Source organism: Lissotriton helveticus, chromosome 10 (assembly GCF_964261635.1).
Source record: "Lissotriton helveticus chromosome 10, aLisHel1.1, whole genome shotgun sequence".
Taxonomy (NCBI): Eukaryota; Metazoa; Chordata; class Amphibia; order Caudata; family Salamandridae; genus Lissotriton; species Lissotriton helveticus.
In genome coordinates this window covers 1,136,984,683-1,137,003,883 of record NC_136071.1, presented here as the reverse complement: position 1 = coordinate 1,137,003,883, position 19,201 = coordinate 1,136,984,683, and the positions used below count along the sequence as shown (strand labels likewise).

The 19,201-nt window shown below is 45.6% G+C and overlaps 1 protein-coding gene across 1 annotated transcript in view; it reads right to left on the bottom strand.

Moving 5' to 3' along the window:
• GADL1 (glutamate decarboxylase like 1) overlaps window positions 1–19,201 on the bottom strand; it is a 654,887-nt gene that overhangs the window by 359,570 nt on the left and 276,116 nt on the right. The window contains exon 11 of the mRNA XM_078663939.1: window positions 12,320–12,401. Within this exon, the coding sequence (XP_078520065.1) occupies window positions 12,320–12,401 (82 nt within the window). The remainder of the gene's footprint in view (window positions 1–12,319; window positions 12,402–19,201) is intronic.

Here is a 19,201-nt window from a genome sequence, read left to right as displayed (position 1 = left end):
CTCTGGTTTACACACTCTGCTACATCGATATTTTCGAGATATGGGAAATTTGTGGATGAATTCAAGGCTCTGCTTCACCCGCAATTAATTTACTTGAATGGCACTGATGATGTGCACTGGGGCTGATGGGGAAAAGCCAACCGTAAATGGCTGTGCCAACAGAAATGCATAATTTCATCCTGTCTGATCTAAGTGGTTGGGTTGGTTTTAGCATAACTAAGTGTGCAATGGTTTAGAAATAGATCACTGACAAAATCAAACAGTGGTGTGGCTGCTGGCAGTGATATGAAAATAAACACCACCGCTATCCCTCCTAGCCTAAGGCCAATGGCTAACACCAGGGGGTCAGAGGTAATACCATTATGAATTCTCATTTCCCAATTGCGAAAAATCAGCCTTCCTAATGTATAAAACTCTTTTGAGTTTCATTAGCAATTCCTAGTGGGTCGCAAATGGGCCTACCTGTTGTTATGTTATGTTATGTTAACCAATTCTTCTATAGCGCGGCGGCTACTCCAGAAGGAGTGTCCCGGCGCTTTGGCGAAGAGGTCCTTCGAGGAAGGCAACATAACTGAGAGACCTTAAGGAGAGGCAAGGGGCCTATCTAGTGAAGAGCCAAGTTTTTAAAGCTTTTCTGAAGGACATAAGGTTGGGAATCTGTCTCAGGGAAAGGGGGAGCTCATTCCAGGCACGGGGAGCCAAGTGATGGAAGGAACGGCCGCCCTGTCTGGCGCGTTTAATGGTCGGTACTACCATTTTGAACAGAGAGGCGGACCGTAAGGCTCTATTAGGTTTGTAAGGCACAAGACGTTTCCTAATATAGGAAGGGCCGGAATCATGGAGGGCCTTGTAAGTCAACGTCAGACTTTTGAAAAGGACTCTCTTGGCTATAGGGAGCCAGTGCAGTTCTTTTAACAGGTTGGAGGCACTAGCACGTCTGGGAAGCCCGTAGATAGCCCGAGCAGCTGAATTCTGGACTACTTGAAGTCTCCTTTCGAGGTATTTAGGGAGACCCAAGTAGAGACCATTTGCATAATCCAATCTGGACCCTACAAGTGCTTGGACAATGATCCTACGATGATTGATTGAAATCAGGGGAAGAAATTTCCTAAGCATCCGAAGGATGCCGAAACATTTCCCAGAAAGGCAAGATATTTGAGGCCCAAAGGTTAGGTCATTGTCTACAATGATTCCCAGATTTTTGGCTTTGACACTTGCTTTTGCAGGTGGAAACAAGTCTGGCGGCCACCAGCTTTTCCAATTTGGTTCTGTGGCACAGCCAAAAAAGAGCAACTCCGATTTGTCGGAGTTGCATTTCAAGCCGCGTCCCCGGAACCAACCAAGACTGCCTCTAAGCATCCTCTGATGCGAGCCCCGTCGAACACCTCATTCTTGTTACATGTATACAAGAGCTGGGTGTCGTCAGCGTAGGACACGATCTGGGCGCCATAGGACTCCGCCACCTCTGCAAGGGGGGCCAAAAAGATGTTAAAAAGCAGGGGGCTAAGAATAGACCCCTGAGGGACCCCTACTTCCAGAGATGCCATAGCGGCGGAGTGTGGGGGCGCCCAGATCGTTTGCCGACGGCCGGCTAGGAAAGATTTCAGCCAGTTCCACACCGTCCCCCGAAGACCGCACTCCCAGAGTCGTGTTAGGAGGGTATCATGGGGAACGGTGTCGAACGCCGCCGACAAGTCCAACATAGCCAACATGGCCTTACCTCCCGCATCCAACACCTCTCTAATAGCAACGGTGACTTCAAGTAACGCGGTCTCTGTACTATGGTTAGCACGAAATCCGGATTGAGTGTTGTGCAACAGATGGTTCTCTTCGATAAAATTTGAGATTGATCTGTGCACATGTCTTTCGGCCACCTTTGCCAGAGCAGGAAGAAGCGAGATTGGCCTATAGTTGGCATGTATGATGGGATCAAGGGCTGGTTTTTTTAGAAGTGGAAGAATGAGAGCACACTTCCAAGCCCGCGGGACTACACCAGAGGACAGTGAGGAGTTGAGGATGGAGTTGATGAGGCCATTTAGGGCTGGGGCTATTTTATTGAGGCATGAAACAGGGCAGGGATCAAGCGGGGAGCCTGATTTCAGTCCTGTAAGGTGGTCTAAGGAAGAAGCCAGACTCAGCGGGGGGAATTCCCAAAGAGTGGGGGCTGGGACAGATTGTAAGGCGAAGGGGGCCTCCAATAGATCAGCCTGAGTATGTTCAGAGTACGCAGCAAGAGAGGCTTGGATAGATGTTATCTTATCACCAAAATAATGCGCCAATTCAATCAGCCAGGGTTCTGAGTGTGATTGGGCAAGGGAGCCTGAGGATGGAGAAGTAAATTCCTTGACAATCTTAAAAATTTCCTTACAGGAGTTACCTGAATCGTCAATGCGCTGTTCCAGATAGGATTTTTTTGCTTTCCACAACAACTTGTGGTAAGATTTAGTCAGATTTTTAAGTGTTATTTTCTCTAGAGGATTATACTCCTTCCTCCACGCTCTTTCAGCTCTCTTACAGATTTGGCGAGTTTCCCTGAGCTGAGAGGTAAACCAAGGGGCAGAAGGCCGTTTGTTCCCAGTTTTACTTATTTTCTCAGGAACGAGAGATGCTAGTCTTGCCGTGAGCCACTCAGCAAAATAGACGAGATCGTCTTCCACGCTACCTGATAAAATGCAAGGTGTGCATTCCATCGCTTGTAGTACCATCTCATTTGAGAGAAGATGGAAGGGTCTAAACGGTCGCTTGGAAGAAACAGTGGGTTTCATTCTAGAGGAAGGGGTGCATGGGAGAGAAAAAGTAATTAAATAGTGATCTGACCATAGCACCGGCTGAGGAGCTTGAACGTCAATAGTAGTGGTGGAATACACTTGGTCCAGAATGTGTCCCTTATTATGCGTAGGCTCGCAAATAAAAGGTAATAACCCTAGTGCAGTCGTTATCTCCGTAAGTTTCAGAGTGTCAGGATTAGTAGGCTCATCCATGTGTATATTTAAGTCGCCTAGGAGTAAGCAATGCTTTGATTTGAGACAGGGGACTGAGAGTGCCACCTGAAGTTCGTCCAAGAAAGGTCCAAGGGCGCCGGGGGCTCTGTATAACAGAATACCGGTATATGCCTGGGAGGGGGACAGATGGAGTGTGAAGCCAAGGGCCTCTGTCTCCTGAATGTTGTCAATCGGAAAGGAGGTGCAGCGCAGCAGCCTATTTACTATAATCGCCACACCGCCCCCACGCCCAGTTGCTCTATCCTTCCTTATAACTGAGTAATTTGGCGGAATTGCATGAGCCAAGTCCGGGGCCGAGGAATCATGCAGCCAAGTTTCAGTCACAAAAAGACAGGAAATATTGGAGTTATAAAGCAGGTTCCAAATGTCCAGCGCATGGCAACCCAAGGAGCGTGTGTTAAGAAGTAGGCAGACTACTGGGGTCGAAAGGGGAGTCAATATAGGTTTTTCATATTTAGGAAGACGCCAGCCACAGCTATTACAGCCTTTCCTAAGGGCACGACTGCCAGGGAAGACATGATGACAGCGGCCTAACGGAGGACGAAGATTTAAAAGGGTCTCGAAAGTATATGAACACAACATGATTTAGGAGAAAGAAAAACAAGACACCTACCAAATGAAAGTGCCGGCCGTCCTGCCCCGTCCACTGCCGGTACGCTGACGGGCGCAGACGGGCAGGACTCTGGCACGACTCAGGCGCAGAGAAGGCGCCACCCTGCGCGTCAACGCTGCGCGTTGAAAGAGGTGGAGCTTTAAGTAGGCGGGCGTAGGTTCACTCTTCAGGCGCCACGACCCGCACCAATATGGCGGCGTCTGGCTTCAAAGGCTGTACAAATATGGCGCTCCCTCACCACCCCAGAACCGGACCCGCAAAGTAGCGGTGCTTTGGTAGTTTTAAAGTGAGAGTGAGGGGCTGGAAATAGCGCTACGGCTAACAGGTAAAAAACGAAGTTATTATTATTCAATAACAAGACAAAAATAAAAACGCTGCTACAGCAGTTTTAAAATCACCGCGGTTACAGCGAGCGCGCAGTCCTTAGGAGCGCTAGGCAAGCGACCTGTCCTCAAAGGCACCTTTACCAGGGAGAGCCCCAGTGAGGTTCCGCCTTAAGTAGGCGGGCGTAGGTTCACTCTTCAGGCGCCACGACCCGCACCAATATGGCGGCGTCTGGCTTCAAAGGCTGTACAAATATGGCTCTCCCTCACCACCCCAGAACCGGACCCGCAAAGTAGCGGTGCTTTGGTAGTTTTAAAGTGAGAGTGAGGGGCTGGAAATAGCGCTACCGCTAACAGGTAAAAAACTAAGTTATTATTATTCAATAACAAGACAAAAATAAAAACGCTGCTACAACAGTTTTAAAATCACCGCGGTTACAGCGAGCGCGCAGTCCTTAGGAGCGCTAGGCAAGCGACCTGTCCTCAAAGGCACCTTTACCAGGGAGAGCCCCAGTGAGGTTCCGCCTTAAGTAGGCGGGCGTAGGTTCACTCTTCAGGCGCCACGACCCGCACCAATATGGCGGCGTCTGGCTTCAAAGGCTGTACAAATATGGCGCTCCCTCACCACCCCAGAACCGGACCCGCAAAGTAGCGGTGCTTTGGTAGTTTTAAAGTGAGAGTGAGGGGCTGGAAATAGCGCTACCGCTAACAGGTAAAAAACTAAGTTATTATTATTCAATAACAAGACAAAAATAAAAACGCTGCTACAGCAGTTTTAAAATCACCGCGGTTACAGCGAGCGCGCAGTCCTTAGGAGCGCTAGGCAAGCGACCTGTCCTCAAAGGCACCTTTACCAGGGAGAGCCCCAGTGAGGTTCCGCCTTAAGTAGGCGGGCGTAGGTTCACTCTTCAGGCGCCACGACCCGCACCAATATGGCGGCGTCTGGCTTCAAAGGCTGTACAAATATGGCACTCCCTCACCACCCCAGAACCGGACCCGCAAAGTAGCGGTGCTTTGGTAGTTTTAAAGTGAGAGTGAGGGGCTGGAAATAGCGCTACCGCTAACAGGTAAAAAACTAAGTTATTATTATTCAATAACAAGACAAAAATAAAAACGCTGCTACAGCAGTTTTAAAATCACCGTGGTTACAGCGAGCGCGCAGTCCTTAGGAGCGCTAGGCAAGCGACCTGTCCTCAAAGGCACCTTTACCTCATGCATATTAGGGAGGTATGTTGCAATTTATTGTGACCCATTAGGAATCGCAGCCATCACATGGGTGGAGGTCAGCATATCACCATGTTTGTGATTGTTTTTTAATAAAGCAATCATTTTTTTTAATGCAGTTGATTTTTCTTAAAAGAAAACGGGATGTGTTTAAAAATAAGAAAATGAAGATTTGCAGTTTCATTTTCTAAGAGCAGGCCGTTGTCCATGGGACCACGGCTTGCTCTTAAAAAACATTTGTTTTCCATTCTCAAAGGAGGAAAGGTCCCATTGGGACCCCTTCCGATTTGCGAATGGGTTACCATCTCCTTAAAGGAGTCGGTAAAATATTAATATTGTGCGACTGGAATTTGGTTGGAAAGCATTCATGTATCCCATTCAGATTCGGTATTTGGAAGGGGCACCGTAAATTTGCCCCTTCCGAATGCTGAATCGCAAATACGAATTGCTATTGAGTAACGTGTTACCGAATCATAATTTGTGTTTTGTACATATGTAAAAGCATTTTTGCAGTCAGAAACGGCCCTATCGGCTGCTTCGGACCACAAAAATGATTCGAACATGGGGCCCTACATTTTAAATAGTCCTACTGAAATAGGTCTAACGGGTTTTAATAGGGCATAACTGAGATGCGGCTCATTCCTTAATATCTTAGGCATTGCTTTTTAGTAACTCCCTGTATTTGATAAAGCTTTTGATAACACAATTTTTGAATATCTTTTTGAGGGAAAATCAACACTATTTTTTAGCAAGGTTTCCTATAAGAATCATTGCGTTTCATTATCGAGAGGTCGAAGTCTGTTACATGTCACAAAAACTGCTGCTGCTTCTTAGCTGAATATTCGTAGAACAGGCTGAGTACTGTAATTAATTTTATCAACGCATTTGAAAACATACATCTTTAATGCTTTTACCGAGGCTATATTGAACTGTCTTCTTTTGGCACGGTAATTTAATCATTAATAATGTATTTTACTGCACATCTTCGAATGGTTACTATGGTTTTCATTGACTAAATTATAAAGATTACATTGACATTGCGATGCAGCCTTGCCTAAAAAAAGCCCAAAGTTTTCTAACTTTTGCAAAACTACACATTCGTGTCACGTGTGAACATTCATGCAAATAATGTGGGTGGTCTTTTGCAACAAAGGTCTCCTGCTAAAAGTGGTGTTTGTTTAGTTTTTTCTACAAAAACGTACTTTTTGCAGGCATTTTCCCTGTTATTTAAACTTCTTAACCTCTGTGCCCCCCTTGCCGACATCCTCCATCAGCACGGCCTCAACATGTATCCTACGCGGATGACACCCAGCTCATCCTCTCCCTCACCAAGGACCCTGCCAACACCAGACTCAACTTCCAGGCAGGAATGCAGAACGTCGCAACCTGGATGAGTAACAGCTGCCTAAAGCTCAACTTGGAGAAGACAGAAGTCCTCATCCTTGGAACCGTCCCATCGGCATGGAACAACACCTGGTGGCCCACTGCCCTCAGCACCCCCCTACCCCTACGAACCACGCTAGAAACCTCAGCATCATACTCGACCCCTTCCTCTCCATGAACTGTTAGGTCAACGCTATTGCCCCCAGCTGCTTCAACACCCTCCGCATCCTCCATAAGACCTTCAAGTGGAATCCCCTTGACTCCAGAAAGACAGTCACCCACGCACTCATCACCAGCAGGCTGGACTACGGAAACGCCCTCAACGCCGGCATGAACAAATCTCTACCCTGCAAGCTCCAGACAATTCAAAACACAGCTGCCAGACTAGTCCTCGGTATCCCTCGACATAAGCACATCAACCAACACCTACGAAAGCTCCATTGGCTCTCCGTCGAGAAGAGAGTCACCTTCAAGATACCCATCCACGCCTACAACTGCCCACACAACACCGGACCCCAATATACCAATATGCCCCCGGGCATTCGAGCGCTCTACAAATCCAATAATCAAATCAAATCAATCAAAATCAACAACAGAATCACCCTCCACACACCCAAAAGGAACCTCCCATCCGCCCAGAGCCAAAGCAGGGGGAAGATCCTTCTCCCACATCGCGGCCAAGGCCTGGAACGAGCTCCCGATCAACATCAGATGCGCCCCTTCCCTGAACACCTTCAGGAAGCCTCTAAAGACCTGGCTCTTCAGTTTAATGGAACTGCTGACCTCCCTCTCCCCCCAGCGCCTGACAATTCCCTGATTGGTTGATTGTGAACATCGAGAAGTTCATGAAGGTTAAAGAAAAGTTTACAAAGTTAGCAAGAAACTTTGCTGCATCTTCTTTACATTTCTCTTCCCATGCTAGGTAGCTTATCCCTTTCCTCCACCAAGGATGACACATCCACTGGAAGAATCACTTCACACTCGCACCCCATCCAAAGGTTTCCCACAAGAGCAGATGTGTGCCATCTCCATGCAACGTTGCTCTCTATCAGAGGCTGCACCCTCCTGGGAGCTCTCCATCTGTTTGCATCCCCCGGCCCTCCGCTATAACTCTGCTGCTTAGAACATGAGGCCCATAAAGACTGACAACATTCTGAAACGAATTAGATGCCGCCGCACGCAGGCAGCGGAGTCTTTCTGCACTCAATCTCCTTTTCACATAAAAATACTTCTGCGATATCTCACCGGTGCAAAAGACGGGATTTAATCTCCGCTAAAATACACTGGGGATATCTGCCAGCAAATGATGATACAATAGTTCAGAAAATGCAATTTCTTTGTGTCTCCAGTGACATGAAACAATAATTCCTGAGGATAGAGAGGCATCCGGTGAAGTGTGGTGGAGGCAGTAACAGGCAGTGCCTGAGAAGGAAGTCTGGGCTGGCATGTGTGGCCCCTGCCAAAGGGGCCGAACAGGGCCTGGTTTCCTGATACTCTTTTAAAGTCTATGGGTTGATGTGCTAATATTGGGAATACTGATTTCCGGGAAACAACCTTTACAACTCAACTTTTACAACGCACTACCATTACAACTAAACTTTTACAACGCAACATCCATTACATCGCATGCCATTACAACGTAACCATTACAACGCATGACACTACAATACATACCACTACACCGCATGTCATTACAACGCATACCATTACAACGCATAACATTACAACGCATAGTACCCTTACACATTCCAACACTTACCCTACTGTTGCACCCCCTGGAGTTAGAATAGTAATTTTTACCCCTACACTATCCAACACTTACACTACGGTTGCACCACCCTGGAGTTAAAATAGTAATTTTTACCCCTACACTATCCAATACTTACCATACATGCAATACAATGTTATGCGTTGTAATGGTATGCATTGTAAAGGTAGTATGCGCTGTAATGGAATGTGTTGTAAAGGTAGTTTTTAAAAATTAGTTGTAATGACATGCGTTGTAAAAAATGCGTTGCAAAGGTATGCGTTGTAAAAGTATGCGTTGTAACGTCATACATCCCTGATTTCCTAATTGTGATTAACTCCTAATGTATGAAATTGCTTTACTCCCAAATAGTGATTCCTAGTAAGTTGCAAATTGAATTTTAATGAGTTAGGTTGCAATTTGTGACCCATTAGGAATCATTGTCATCCCAGGAATGGTGGCCTATTGAGGTCGGCAGACCACAATGTCTGTGATTGTTTTTAATAAAGGATTTTTTTTTTCTCTTTTTAATCCAAACCATTTTCCTTAAAGGAAAACGGGATGTGTTAAAAAAGAAAAAGAATAAACATTGAGTAGGCAGTAGTCCGTGGGTCACTGCCTGCACTTAAAAACACTTTTTCAACTTTCTCAAAGAGGAAGGGGCCCCAAGGTGACTTATTTCCATTGCAAATGGGTTACCACCACTTTTAAAATAGTGCTAAAGTATTACTGTTTTGCGACTGGAATTCAGATGCAAAAAAGTAACACATACTGATTCGGTATTTGGAAGGGATGCCCAAAGCATGCCCCTTCCAAATACCGGATCACAAATGCAAATTGCAATTCGATAGCAAGTTACTGAATTGCATTTTGCATTTCATTATTTAAAAAAAAAACATTTTTCTGGTCTCAAATAGCACGCTTCTGTGAATTGGTTCATTTGCATGTGGAAAAATGCTTTGTACATCTGGCCATAAGTCCTCTATTTACCAATAGAGGCTAGGGTGGGCCGAATGTTTCATTCCGTCTGTGAAATTGGTGGAAATGTGGTCACTCCGCTTTACCCTTTAACGCAGAGTTCCGGCCAAATGCCACCAAACGCTGCATGGCTGAATTTTTCTCCTGCTAGGCTCCAGAAAATGAGATTTGGCGAATGAGATTTTGCGGCCTCTAGCGAAATATTCTAAAGTGGTCTGTTGCGGGTGGTCATGAGAGGTCGCTGTCAGAGGCTGCCGCTCAAATAGTTTTGCTGCCGCTCTAGTAGATTTTTTACTTGAGCGGCAGCTTAATAAATTTGGGTGGCTGCACGCTCTTGCTGGAAGCATGGTGCCGTTTGAGCTAATGGTGCTAGATTGGTGAACGAGCAGCGCAAGCTTCATACTAGCCGTCTGTTTTATGCAACTCTATGGAATTCTTCAGAGTGAAACCCTGTGAGTTCCGCCCACCTCTAATACAGGCACAATTTTGACTGTGTTGACTCATGGCTATATCTTTACATAAGTTAGGCCTATGCTGGTCTCTTTACCTCCTTGGTTAAACAGGTATGTGCTGTCATAAGAATAAGTCATGGTGTCAGAGTACAATGTTTATTTGCTTAATGTTCCAAGGGCCAGATTATTGAAATAGTTCATGCAACTCAACAAGACACTTAGCTGCGCTGCAGGAAAGGGAGAGGGCAGGAATGCACCATATTTAACATTACATGGAGCAGTCTTATCCTCTCCCTGTTCTGGTGCACATTTGGCTGCCTCACGCCCATGCAGGCACACTTGCAAAATTTGTGTGTTGCAGACAGGATTGTTTTTGTGCAGAAAAGCACACTGTCCTGCTCCAAAAAATCCTCTGAGGATTGTTCCTCATTCTATGTGTTTTGCAGAATGCAGCACACGTAGAAAGAGAAAAAAAATGGAAAAATAAAGATATTTCCTTGTTACGCATCCCTTAAAAAGGCATAGCATTTTGATGCATTTCCAGGATTACCACCCATGGTAAATCTGGGAGTTCACCAAAATACATGAATGGATGCGTGGGAACACCCACGCTCCACCCATGGAACTCCTACTTGGGGTAGAGTAATGTAAGGCAGCGACTTGCGCTGGCTTGCTTTACTCTAGGCTTACCAAGGACCACTTTGCCACGCAAGGTGGCCTTGCATGGCTAGGTATATCTGACTTTAATGTTGCGCTGCCCTTATGTTACCTTGCATGACACAATTTGTCCTAAATTTTCTCAGATCCACGTTTGGAGGTACTCCAGAACTGGTGCTTGCATGCTCAGCAACAAACACTGATGGCCCCCAGAGTGTGTGTGTGTTTGTGTGTGTGTAATTTATTTCATTAAAAAATAATTAATTTTAAATTCAATATCACTTTTAACATAGAATATATATATATATGTGTGTGTGCGTGTATATATATAAATATATATAATATGTGTTAAATGTTATATTGAGTTCAAAATGATTATTTTATAAAATTATTTAATATTTAATTTTTTGTTACAACATAGTTTAATAAAACTTTTAATGCAAAATCAAAAATACTTAAAATTAAATAAACATATAAGTGTTAATAATTATTATGTTACTTTGATTTACATTTTTATTTAATGCTGAGATATTTAAAATATTTGTTAACAATTATTAGACATTATTATTTTTTCCTGTATTTTACCATTTGCGATATCCCTGCCCAGTGGCGGTGATCTCTGCCTACATGTGAAAGATTACTGTAGTGCCTTTACATTCTTAAATTCAGCCTTCGATGTCTCCACCCAGTGAATGGAGATATGCAAACCTAGTAAATGTATACTTTTATACGGTGAAGAGCAAAAATGTGTCAAGTTACTACAAGCTGCAGTAGTACATTTACAAATTAGTAAATCAAAATGTGTACATTTACCTTTCTGAACAGCCCCTCGAATTTGTTAAGAATTACTTGGACCAATCTGAACCTTTCAAGAAATTACCGAAGAATAACGTCAAGTTTTAGAGGATGATAGAACAGACTTTGGGGAAGCTTTGGAGTTTGGCAGACATGGCGCTCTACCTCAAACACCTACATTAATTTTAGGGCTATACTTATTTCCTTGGGTTTCCACCATGAAAGTTGGTTTCATCTTTTGAACTGTACAAGCTGGTGCTCTGTGTGGATTACTCTACCCTCTCCATGATGATGCAGGTCAACGCCGTCTCGTCCTCCTGCTTCAAAACCCTCGGCAGGATCTACTAGTGGATCCCCACCAAAAGGAGAAGGACGGTCACCAAGGCCCTCGCCAGCAGCAGACTGGACTACGGAAATACCCTCTAAGCAGGAGCCTCGGCCAAACTCCTGAAACGGCTCCAACGCATCCAGAATGCCTCCGCATGCCTGATCCTCTACATCCCTCGCCGCAGCCACATCACACCCCACCTGAGAGACCTGCACTGGCTCCCTGTCAACAAGAGGATAACCTTCAAGCTCCTCACCCACGCATACAAAGCACTCCACAACACCAGATCAGCATACCTCAACAGCCGACTCAGCTTCTACACCCCCACCTGCCAGCTCCGCTCCACCGACCACGCCCTCGCCACTGTCCCCGCATCCGAAGAGTGACCGCCGGCGGCAGATCATTCTCCCACCTCGCCGCCAAGACATGGAACACCCTCCCCACCAGCCTATGGCAGACCCAAGACCTACTGACCTTCAGAAGACTCCTTAAGACCAGGCTTTTCGAACAGTAGCAGCATTCCCCACCCCTTAGCATCTTGAGACCCTCACGGGTAAGTAGTGCACTCTACAAATGCTTTGATTGATTAATTGATTACTGTTTATATTTATTATTCAAGGCAATGCATGCACATAGTGTGTAGTTTGGCATTGAAACAACATACAGGTCACAGTGTACATCATGTACTAAGCTCCCAAATGCCTCTCTGTGAACTTTTCTGGAGGGCTACAATGAACCCAGGAACAACAAAACAAATACAAAGCTATTGCCATTGGCATTCCCATTGACAGGTCATGAAATACTTGGGGTAACTCACAGAGGTGTCTTTAACTAGCAGGGCACAGCACTGGATCCCGGCCATCAGCATCTTATGTGGATTCCACGCAACAGAGTCAGCCCTAGAATAACAAGAAAGAGACTGAGAGGAAAGCAAATGATGGGTGGTCAGAAAGTGAGGACTGTAAAGGAAAATAAACAGTGTTAATTCTTCATCTGCTGGTGTAGTGTTCTCAGATAACTGTAAACCAGGAGGGAGTATTAATCCATTAGACACTATCACTGTTTCCAGCCAGGTCTAAACCCGGCCACCATACCAGCATATGAGCTGGTCTGATTACTCCTCATTTGTAGTGATGGCTGGGCTATGATAGGAGAATGGTTGTGTGAAGGTAGACAACAGCATGGTGGTGCAAGGGTAAGTGCGCTATGATCCTAATTCTGCCTGGGGGCCCTGCTAGTGAGCTTGGCACAGTACAGGTTGTTGGCTTTTACCATGGTCCACATGCTGCCGGCTCCAGAGAATGTCAAAGATTCCTTCTCATCCTACTCTGCATGTACCGCAATGTGGTGGGACCACCTGGGGATCTCCCTTTGGATGAGACTTTTATGATCCCTAAATCTCAAGATTTACAGACAAGTGAATGGCCTAGCTTCTGCTAGTGGGCCCTCTAAGGAAAGTCATCCTGACAATTATTTAGGTGCCCCAGATTGGTGGAAGTTCCTCAGACTCTCTGAACCCTGGGACAGGTGGCTATTGGCCATGTTTTACTGATGGCACACACTATCACTCTACTTCCATCCTACCTCATCTATTGTTAGACTGATGTTTGAGCACTCCCACTGGGTGGTGGTCTGTGTGAGGATAGTGTAATGTTCTGCCCTGACACCTTGCTGTGGGGAGTCAAGTCTGACATTTTAACTTTCTATTATTTTGAGAGGCCGTTGTTTGGTGCCTGCACATTGTTTCACTGAGTTTGTAGTTGAATGTCAGTTATAGTCCATATTGTATGGCTGATGTGGTAATTCTTGTACAAGAATGCAAATATATATGGTGTGAGGTGTGTATGTATGACGTCTGACAATGCATCCTGATGGTTGTATCATCAGTCCATAATTGCTGGGACTTTACTGATTTTATCGGATCTTTGGGTTTACTTCACATGGACTTTGCCATGCATTTGTTGCTTCATTTAAACTTTTTGTCTTGTGTAGAGGTTTGGTGAAATATGTCTTTACTAGCTTCTGCTGGTCTAAGACATCTTATCATGGCTTTTATAGTTAAATCCCATGTCGGCACCGGTCACCTGTAAATGTGCCAGGTTATCAGGCCATAAATTACACTAAGACCCTGACTGCAAGTGTGACAGAATTTGGTGCATGGAAATCGGGGGTGAGGGGGGTTGGAGGGGAGCTATGCACCGAATTCCAGTGATTACAACTTGCCTGAGCGGAGTTTATGGAGTTCTGCTATGCGGAACTCTGCAAAGTGCAAAAACAACTCAACCGCGCTATGTGGAGCTCCGGAAGTGGCAGAGTGCATTAGATAAATACTGTTTGTGGTGATTTTCAGCACCAGGTGCTTGTCCGCACTGTGCAATCATCGCGAACGGCACCATACACAGCGCAAGTGGGCGCTGCTTCCTTTCTGCCGCTCGAGTAGATTTTTACTCGAGCGGCAGCCTTCTCAACGCAAACAGACAGTTTCTCAACGTGAGCATACGCGACCACTTGCAATGAGAAATCTGACCACCCGCATTGAGAAATCTCGCCAGGAGAATGATTTTCGACGCTTGCGCTTGCCAAATTGATGTTGACGCTCCCGCAACGAGGAAAAATCTCACCGCTCGCCAACTTGGCGTTGACGAACGCTAGCGAGGAAAATAACTCCGCTATGCTGAGTTTTTCAGAACTCCGTGAGCTCCGTGTAACGCAGAGTACAGAAAATTCTGCAAACGCTACAAGCGGAGCGGAGTTCACCGCCCAGAATTACCTTTTCTACTAGTTTTAGGAATACCCACACAGACTGATTATACTGGGTACTGTTAACGTGCAGTTTTTCCTAATTCTTGGGAGAAATCTGTTGAAATGTTCTGCCTGATCAGATACACTGGAAAGTGGAGGTCAGTGGGAAGGGGTTGGTGTGGGGTTGGGTGGAGGAGTGGTTAATATCAGCCTGCACAGGGGGAATCTTTGTCTTTTCCCCTATTATATTGGAGGGGTTGGACAGGGTGGGTTGTGCTCTGCCTGTTATGTTATATTATGTGTATTTGTATGGTGTGTATGTCACCGGGAGGGTACACTGACACCTTGAAAAGGGGGTGCTGTCTTGACTGGGGCCTCTCGGAATAACCAGCCCCTGCAGCATATAATCGGGTCTGGTGTCTTCAGGCATAGACCTATCTGGCGGAATTTGAGGAGCTGATAATTCTGGGCCCAGAAACACTCTGAAATGCGGCTGCTGGAATTCTATCCGGAGTTATTGCTTTTGAATTCTATCATGAAGGCACTGACTAATTCAGCCCCCAAAAAATCTCTATGGAGAACCCCTATGCCTTAGATGCTCACAGAGTTTCGGGGTGATCTGTTCCCCTTCAGAGCTTGGAAGGGCGTTTCCCCAGCCCTTTGCAGGAGGAAACCTCCCCCTTGTGTGGAGTGAACTACCGTGTAATTGATCAGAGTTTTATTACACAGTAGTAAAGCATTTAGTGCTTCCAGGTATCCTTTGAGGGATATCTTATTGGCGTAACTGCAGCCTTTTTCATTGTAAATCCAGTTTGATGGCGGAGACTAGCTTTGTGAATTGGGTCTTGTGGATATTCTACATAGAGCCTGATTTGCAAAGAACTGACCCTACAGTATAAAACATACCAGGAGCAAAATGTGCCCACAACTGGTTGCAACTTGATCATTAGGGGCGATTCACAGGCGTTTCCATCTGCACCATTAATAAAATGGGCATTATCTTTAATGAGCTTCGAGCTCATCACAAAACATAATATCCCGCATTTATCACTACGATCACAACGGTACACAACTTAAGTGTTCCCGTTTGAGTGAATATTTTTAACAAGCAATTTCCTTTCCTTTTTAGGTCAAGCCTAGCGACAGTGCGCATGCGCTGCTCGCTCTGCTAGACCGCTGTAGTAGAGTATGGGAGAGAAGCTGCGGCAGCTCTCCTCCCATATTTTTCATTGGCTTGTGTCACTGTTTTTGTAAATGCTTCCTTGGGATTCGGTAATAGGCTCGTTAGTCCCTCCTTAGTACAGCATTGTCTTCATTTGCAACCTCCCATTGCTATGGGCCCCTTTACTTCTGTTGCTACACGGGACCTGTTATTTAGTCTGTAAGCACTATTTAGTTTATTGAGCTTCTCTTATTGGAGGCCAGACATGCGCTGCTTCAGCTGAAACTGCTTGTGTTTTTTTAGGGAGCAGGGCCTTCCCATAACACGGGCACCGCTTTCAATAACTTGAACCAGGCTGAAATCAACAATCAAAGAACTTACTGATCAGGTCAAACTACTCATAGCTAGTAGTGCGAGTATTGTACCGGCCCACTCCCCGCCTTGCAGGCGCTGTGCCACTTCACCTTCCGTAGCGTGTACAATCTCACTCAAACTCCAATGAGTGTTGTTCCTGTCATTTCCAAGCCAAATTCCATTGCTGCATCTAGGCAAAATGACCCTCTTGGGCCATATATAATAAATCTCCAACCCAGGCAGGGCTCACACCCAAAATGGGGCTGCCGCCTAATTTTGCACATCTGGCCAGACCTAATAGCAATGCTTATTCACTTAATAATCCAAAAGGGCAGTATATGCACTCCGTCTCACTCCCTAAATCTATCTTTATGACCAATGTCCCTAGACTCTCCCTAAACCAATAATATGAAGGGGAAGATTTGCACATAAACAAAATTGTACATTGGACTCGTCATGAAGGGGCTGCCACTCAGTAATTAGAGATGATATTTTAGGAGCCAGAAGGCTCACCCACCTCAGCAACCATATGGATTGCTTTGAAGTGTCCTTGGCTGATGAGATGGTGGCCCAGAATTTGATAGCCTTAGAAGCCAGATTTAGCGCTCCAACATCCTCTTCCATCCAATTTAAGTACAGATTACCACAGAACTCCTTGCATGTTAGAGCCCAACCTTCAGCTATTTACCTAGCTACCGATTCCAATCTGGCTGCTAATGACTGACTCGTACCTTCCAGCAATCATCTGTGCTAAAAGTCTTTGCTACCACATCACCTAATTTCCCATCACTCACATATAGATCTAATTTTACCTACCCCTAACTGCTCCACACGTGCTTAGAATTTTTTTATCCGGCACCCCAACGAGCTCTTGCATCCCGGCAGAATTGAGACCATTGGAGTGCCTGGTACCACTCCTGCACAGTTACTTCCGCATACCACAACTAAGCTCCAACAGCAGGCAGGATGTATGTAGTAAGCTCAAAGTGATAACATGGAATGTGGCTGGGGTAAGACCGAAATTGACCCTCCCACATTGGATATATTTTATTGAATTTTTTGACATATGCTTACTACAAGAAACATGGAGTACCACCCCTGCCTATGTGCCTGGTTACATAACATTCTATGACCCAGCAATCTCCAATAAGCCCGGACGTCCTGTAGGAGGTGCTGATAATTTGGATTAAGATTGCACTCCAATGTGAGCTGTGGTCCAATAGCTTGGAAATTCTTGTTGTGCAAATTAAAGGCCCAGAAGGTGCCTTACTTGACATCTACAATGTCTACACTAGAAGGACTAAAGCTAGAAAGAGGTCAGCCATGTTAGATGAGTTGGAGGCTCTCTTGGATGATAGGGCTACTCCACCTCTGCTGATTGTGGCTGGCGACTTTAACATCACCTTCGAACCCCTGGATAGCGAGGATATCTGCGAGGCTAACAAGGAGGACAAGCTGTGCAATGTCCCCCCACCTCGATCTGACTCGTATAAAAAAAATGTACCTAAGCGGCACTCCAATTAAAATCACTTTTTATGGAGTTTTGATCATGGGCAGCAAATGGGCGCACCGCTTCAGATTTAAGGGGGGCAAATACAGTTAATAGGACCAACAATTTAAGTCGTATCTCCTATATTTTGGAGGAACTCAGGTTGTAGTCCAGAGTGTTTGACATGAGTGTGGGTTCCAAGGTGGACACCGACCATAATCCCTTACAAACTCTTGTTGAGGTCACTCTGGGAGGGTCCGCATAGTTGTTCAAACCAAGCCCTGCCCTCAAAGGTGATATTTATTTCCAATGACGACTATTGCCTTAAGTGGCCCAAAATAGCTATGAATGAAGACAAGCTGGAATTCATCAAAGAGAACTTGCTGACAACCACAGCTGAGCTCCAAAGTTTGATTGATTATTTGGGAGGGCTGGGCAAGATTAGGGATTGGCACAGTCAACTCTTTGAGCAGTTACCCAAGCTCTTCCATGAATCAGTGCGCCCATGCAAATCTGCCCCGAACAGAAGACCCCCGATGGCATAGGTACAATAAGGAATGTAGGGGCATATTATCGACAAATAGCGATATTTATCGCTAAGTAGGCTTAGTGGCAACTTTTTTATCGCCGTGCATCACCGGATTTTATCGCTGAGATAACGTGCTATTAGCAACGTTTATCTCAAAAGCGATAAAATTCCCGGCGATAGCGGCAAAATCCGTGAATATCGCTGAGAAGCTAACAGGGTCTTAGCCATTATATCCACCTCCCATTGGATATAATGGCTAAGAACTGGTCTGAGTAGGCATTAGTTTTTGGAGATATTCGCGCTTAGCGCAAATATTTCCATTGCTACGCCAGTGTTGGTAATAGGCGATAACGATGTTAGCGACTGCTTTCAGTCGCAAACAGGTTGGTTACGCCCACTTTGCATGTCATTAGCGACATGCAAAGCGGGCCCCAAAACGCTTGCTATCTCCTATAAGCTGTCGCTAACTGCTGTTAGCGACAGCTTGCTAATAGGGCGATAGAATTATCGCCGCTTAGCGGCCGAAAAAGGCTGCGAAAGCGGCGATAATTTCCTATCGCCCCCCTTGATAATATGCCCCGTAGTGTCATTAGATGTCAACTAGGTCAGGCAATCAGAGAAAACAATCTGGCTCTAGCGAGGGATCTGAGGAGAAGGTACAAGTTAGCACATAAGATGGCCAACATGGAGTGGGATACAGGTAGATGGGCTCTGTTTAGGGAGACATGGGATAGCAAGGACTCGTAGAAGTTCTGGCTCCTTGTAGCTAGGGGGGCTGTCAACAGGACTCCACCCCCTAACAACAATATCTATACCACTGCATGGAACGATCCCTTCTCGCTGCTATATTCTGGGCCTAGTTCACCCGAAAGAGAGGAAGAATCCTACGGCCATGCCCCTGCTCCAGCAAATGACTTCTCTCGAAATGAAATCTTGAATTGTATTAATTCAATCGCCAAGGCTAAAGCTACTATACCGGATGGCATTTTGTGCGACGTGTTCAAATACAACAGTGAGAACTTGGCAAACTACATCTTGGCCTTCGCTAATGCCATAGCCCTGGGGACCCAAATACCCAATTTCGGGAAGGGAGCAGAGGTGATCCCAGTCTATAAGAAAGGCGATAGATCCCTACCTGGCATTTATAGGCCAATTCGTTTGATAGACTGTATCCAAACAGTCTCCGCCCGGACACTCCTCCTTAAGGTCCAGGATTGGATGAGCGAACACAACATCCTTTCTCCACACCAGGCTGGTATCAGACAGAAGATGAGCACCATTGATCAGGTGTTTCGTTTTCTGCTTCTGTCCTGGAGGTTCATTGTCTTGGGTTGTGGGAGTCTCTAAGTAGCCTTCATTGACCTAAAGACCTCCTTCAATCTTGTCCCCAGGAATATACTCTGCAAGTTCTAAATTATATGGG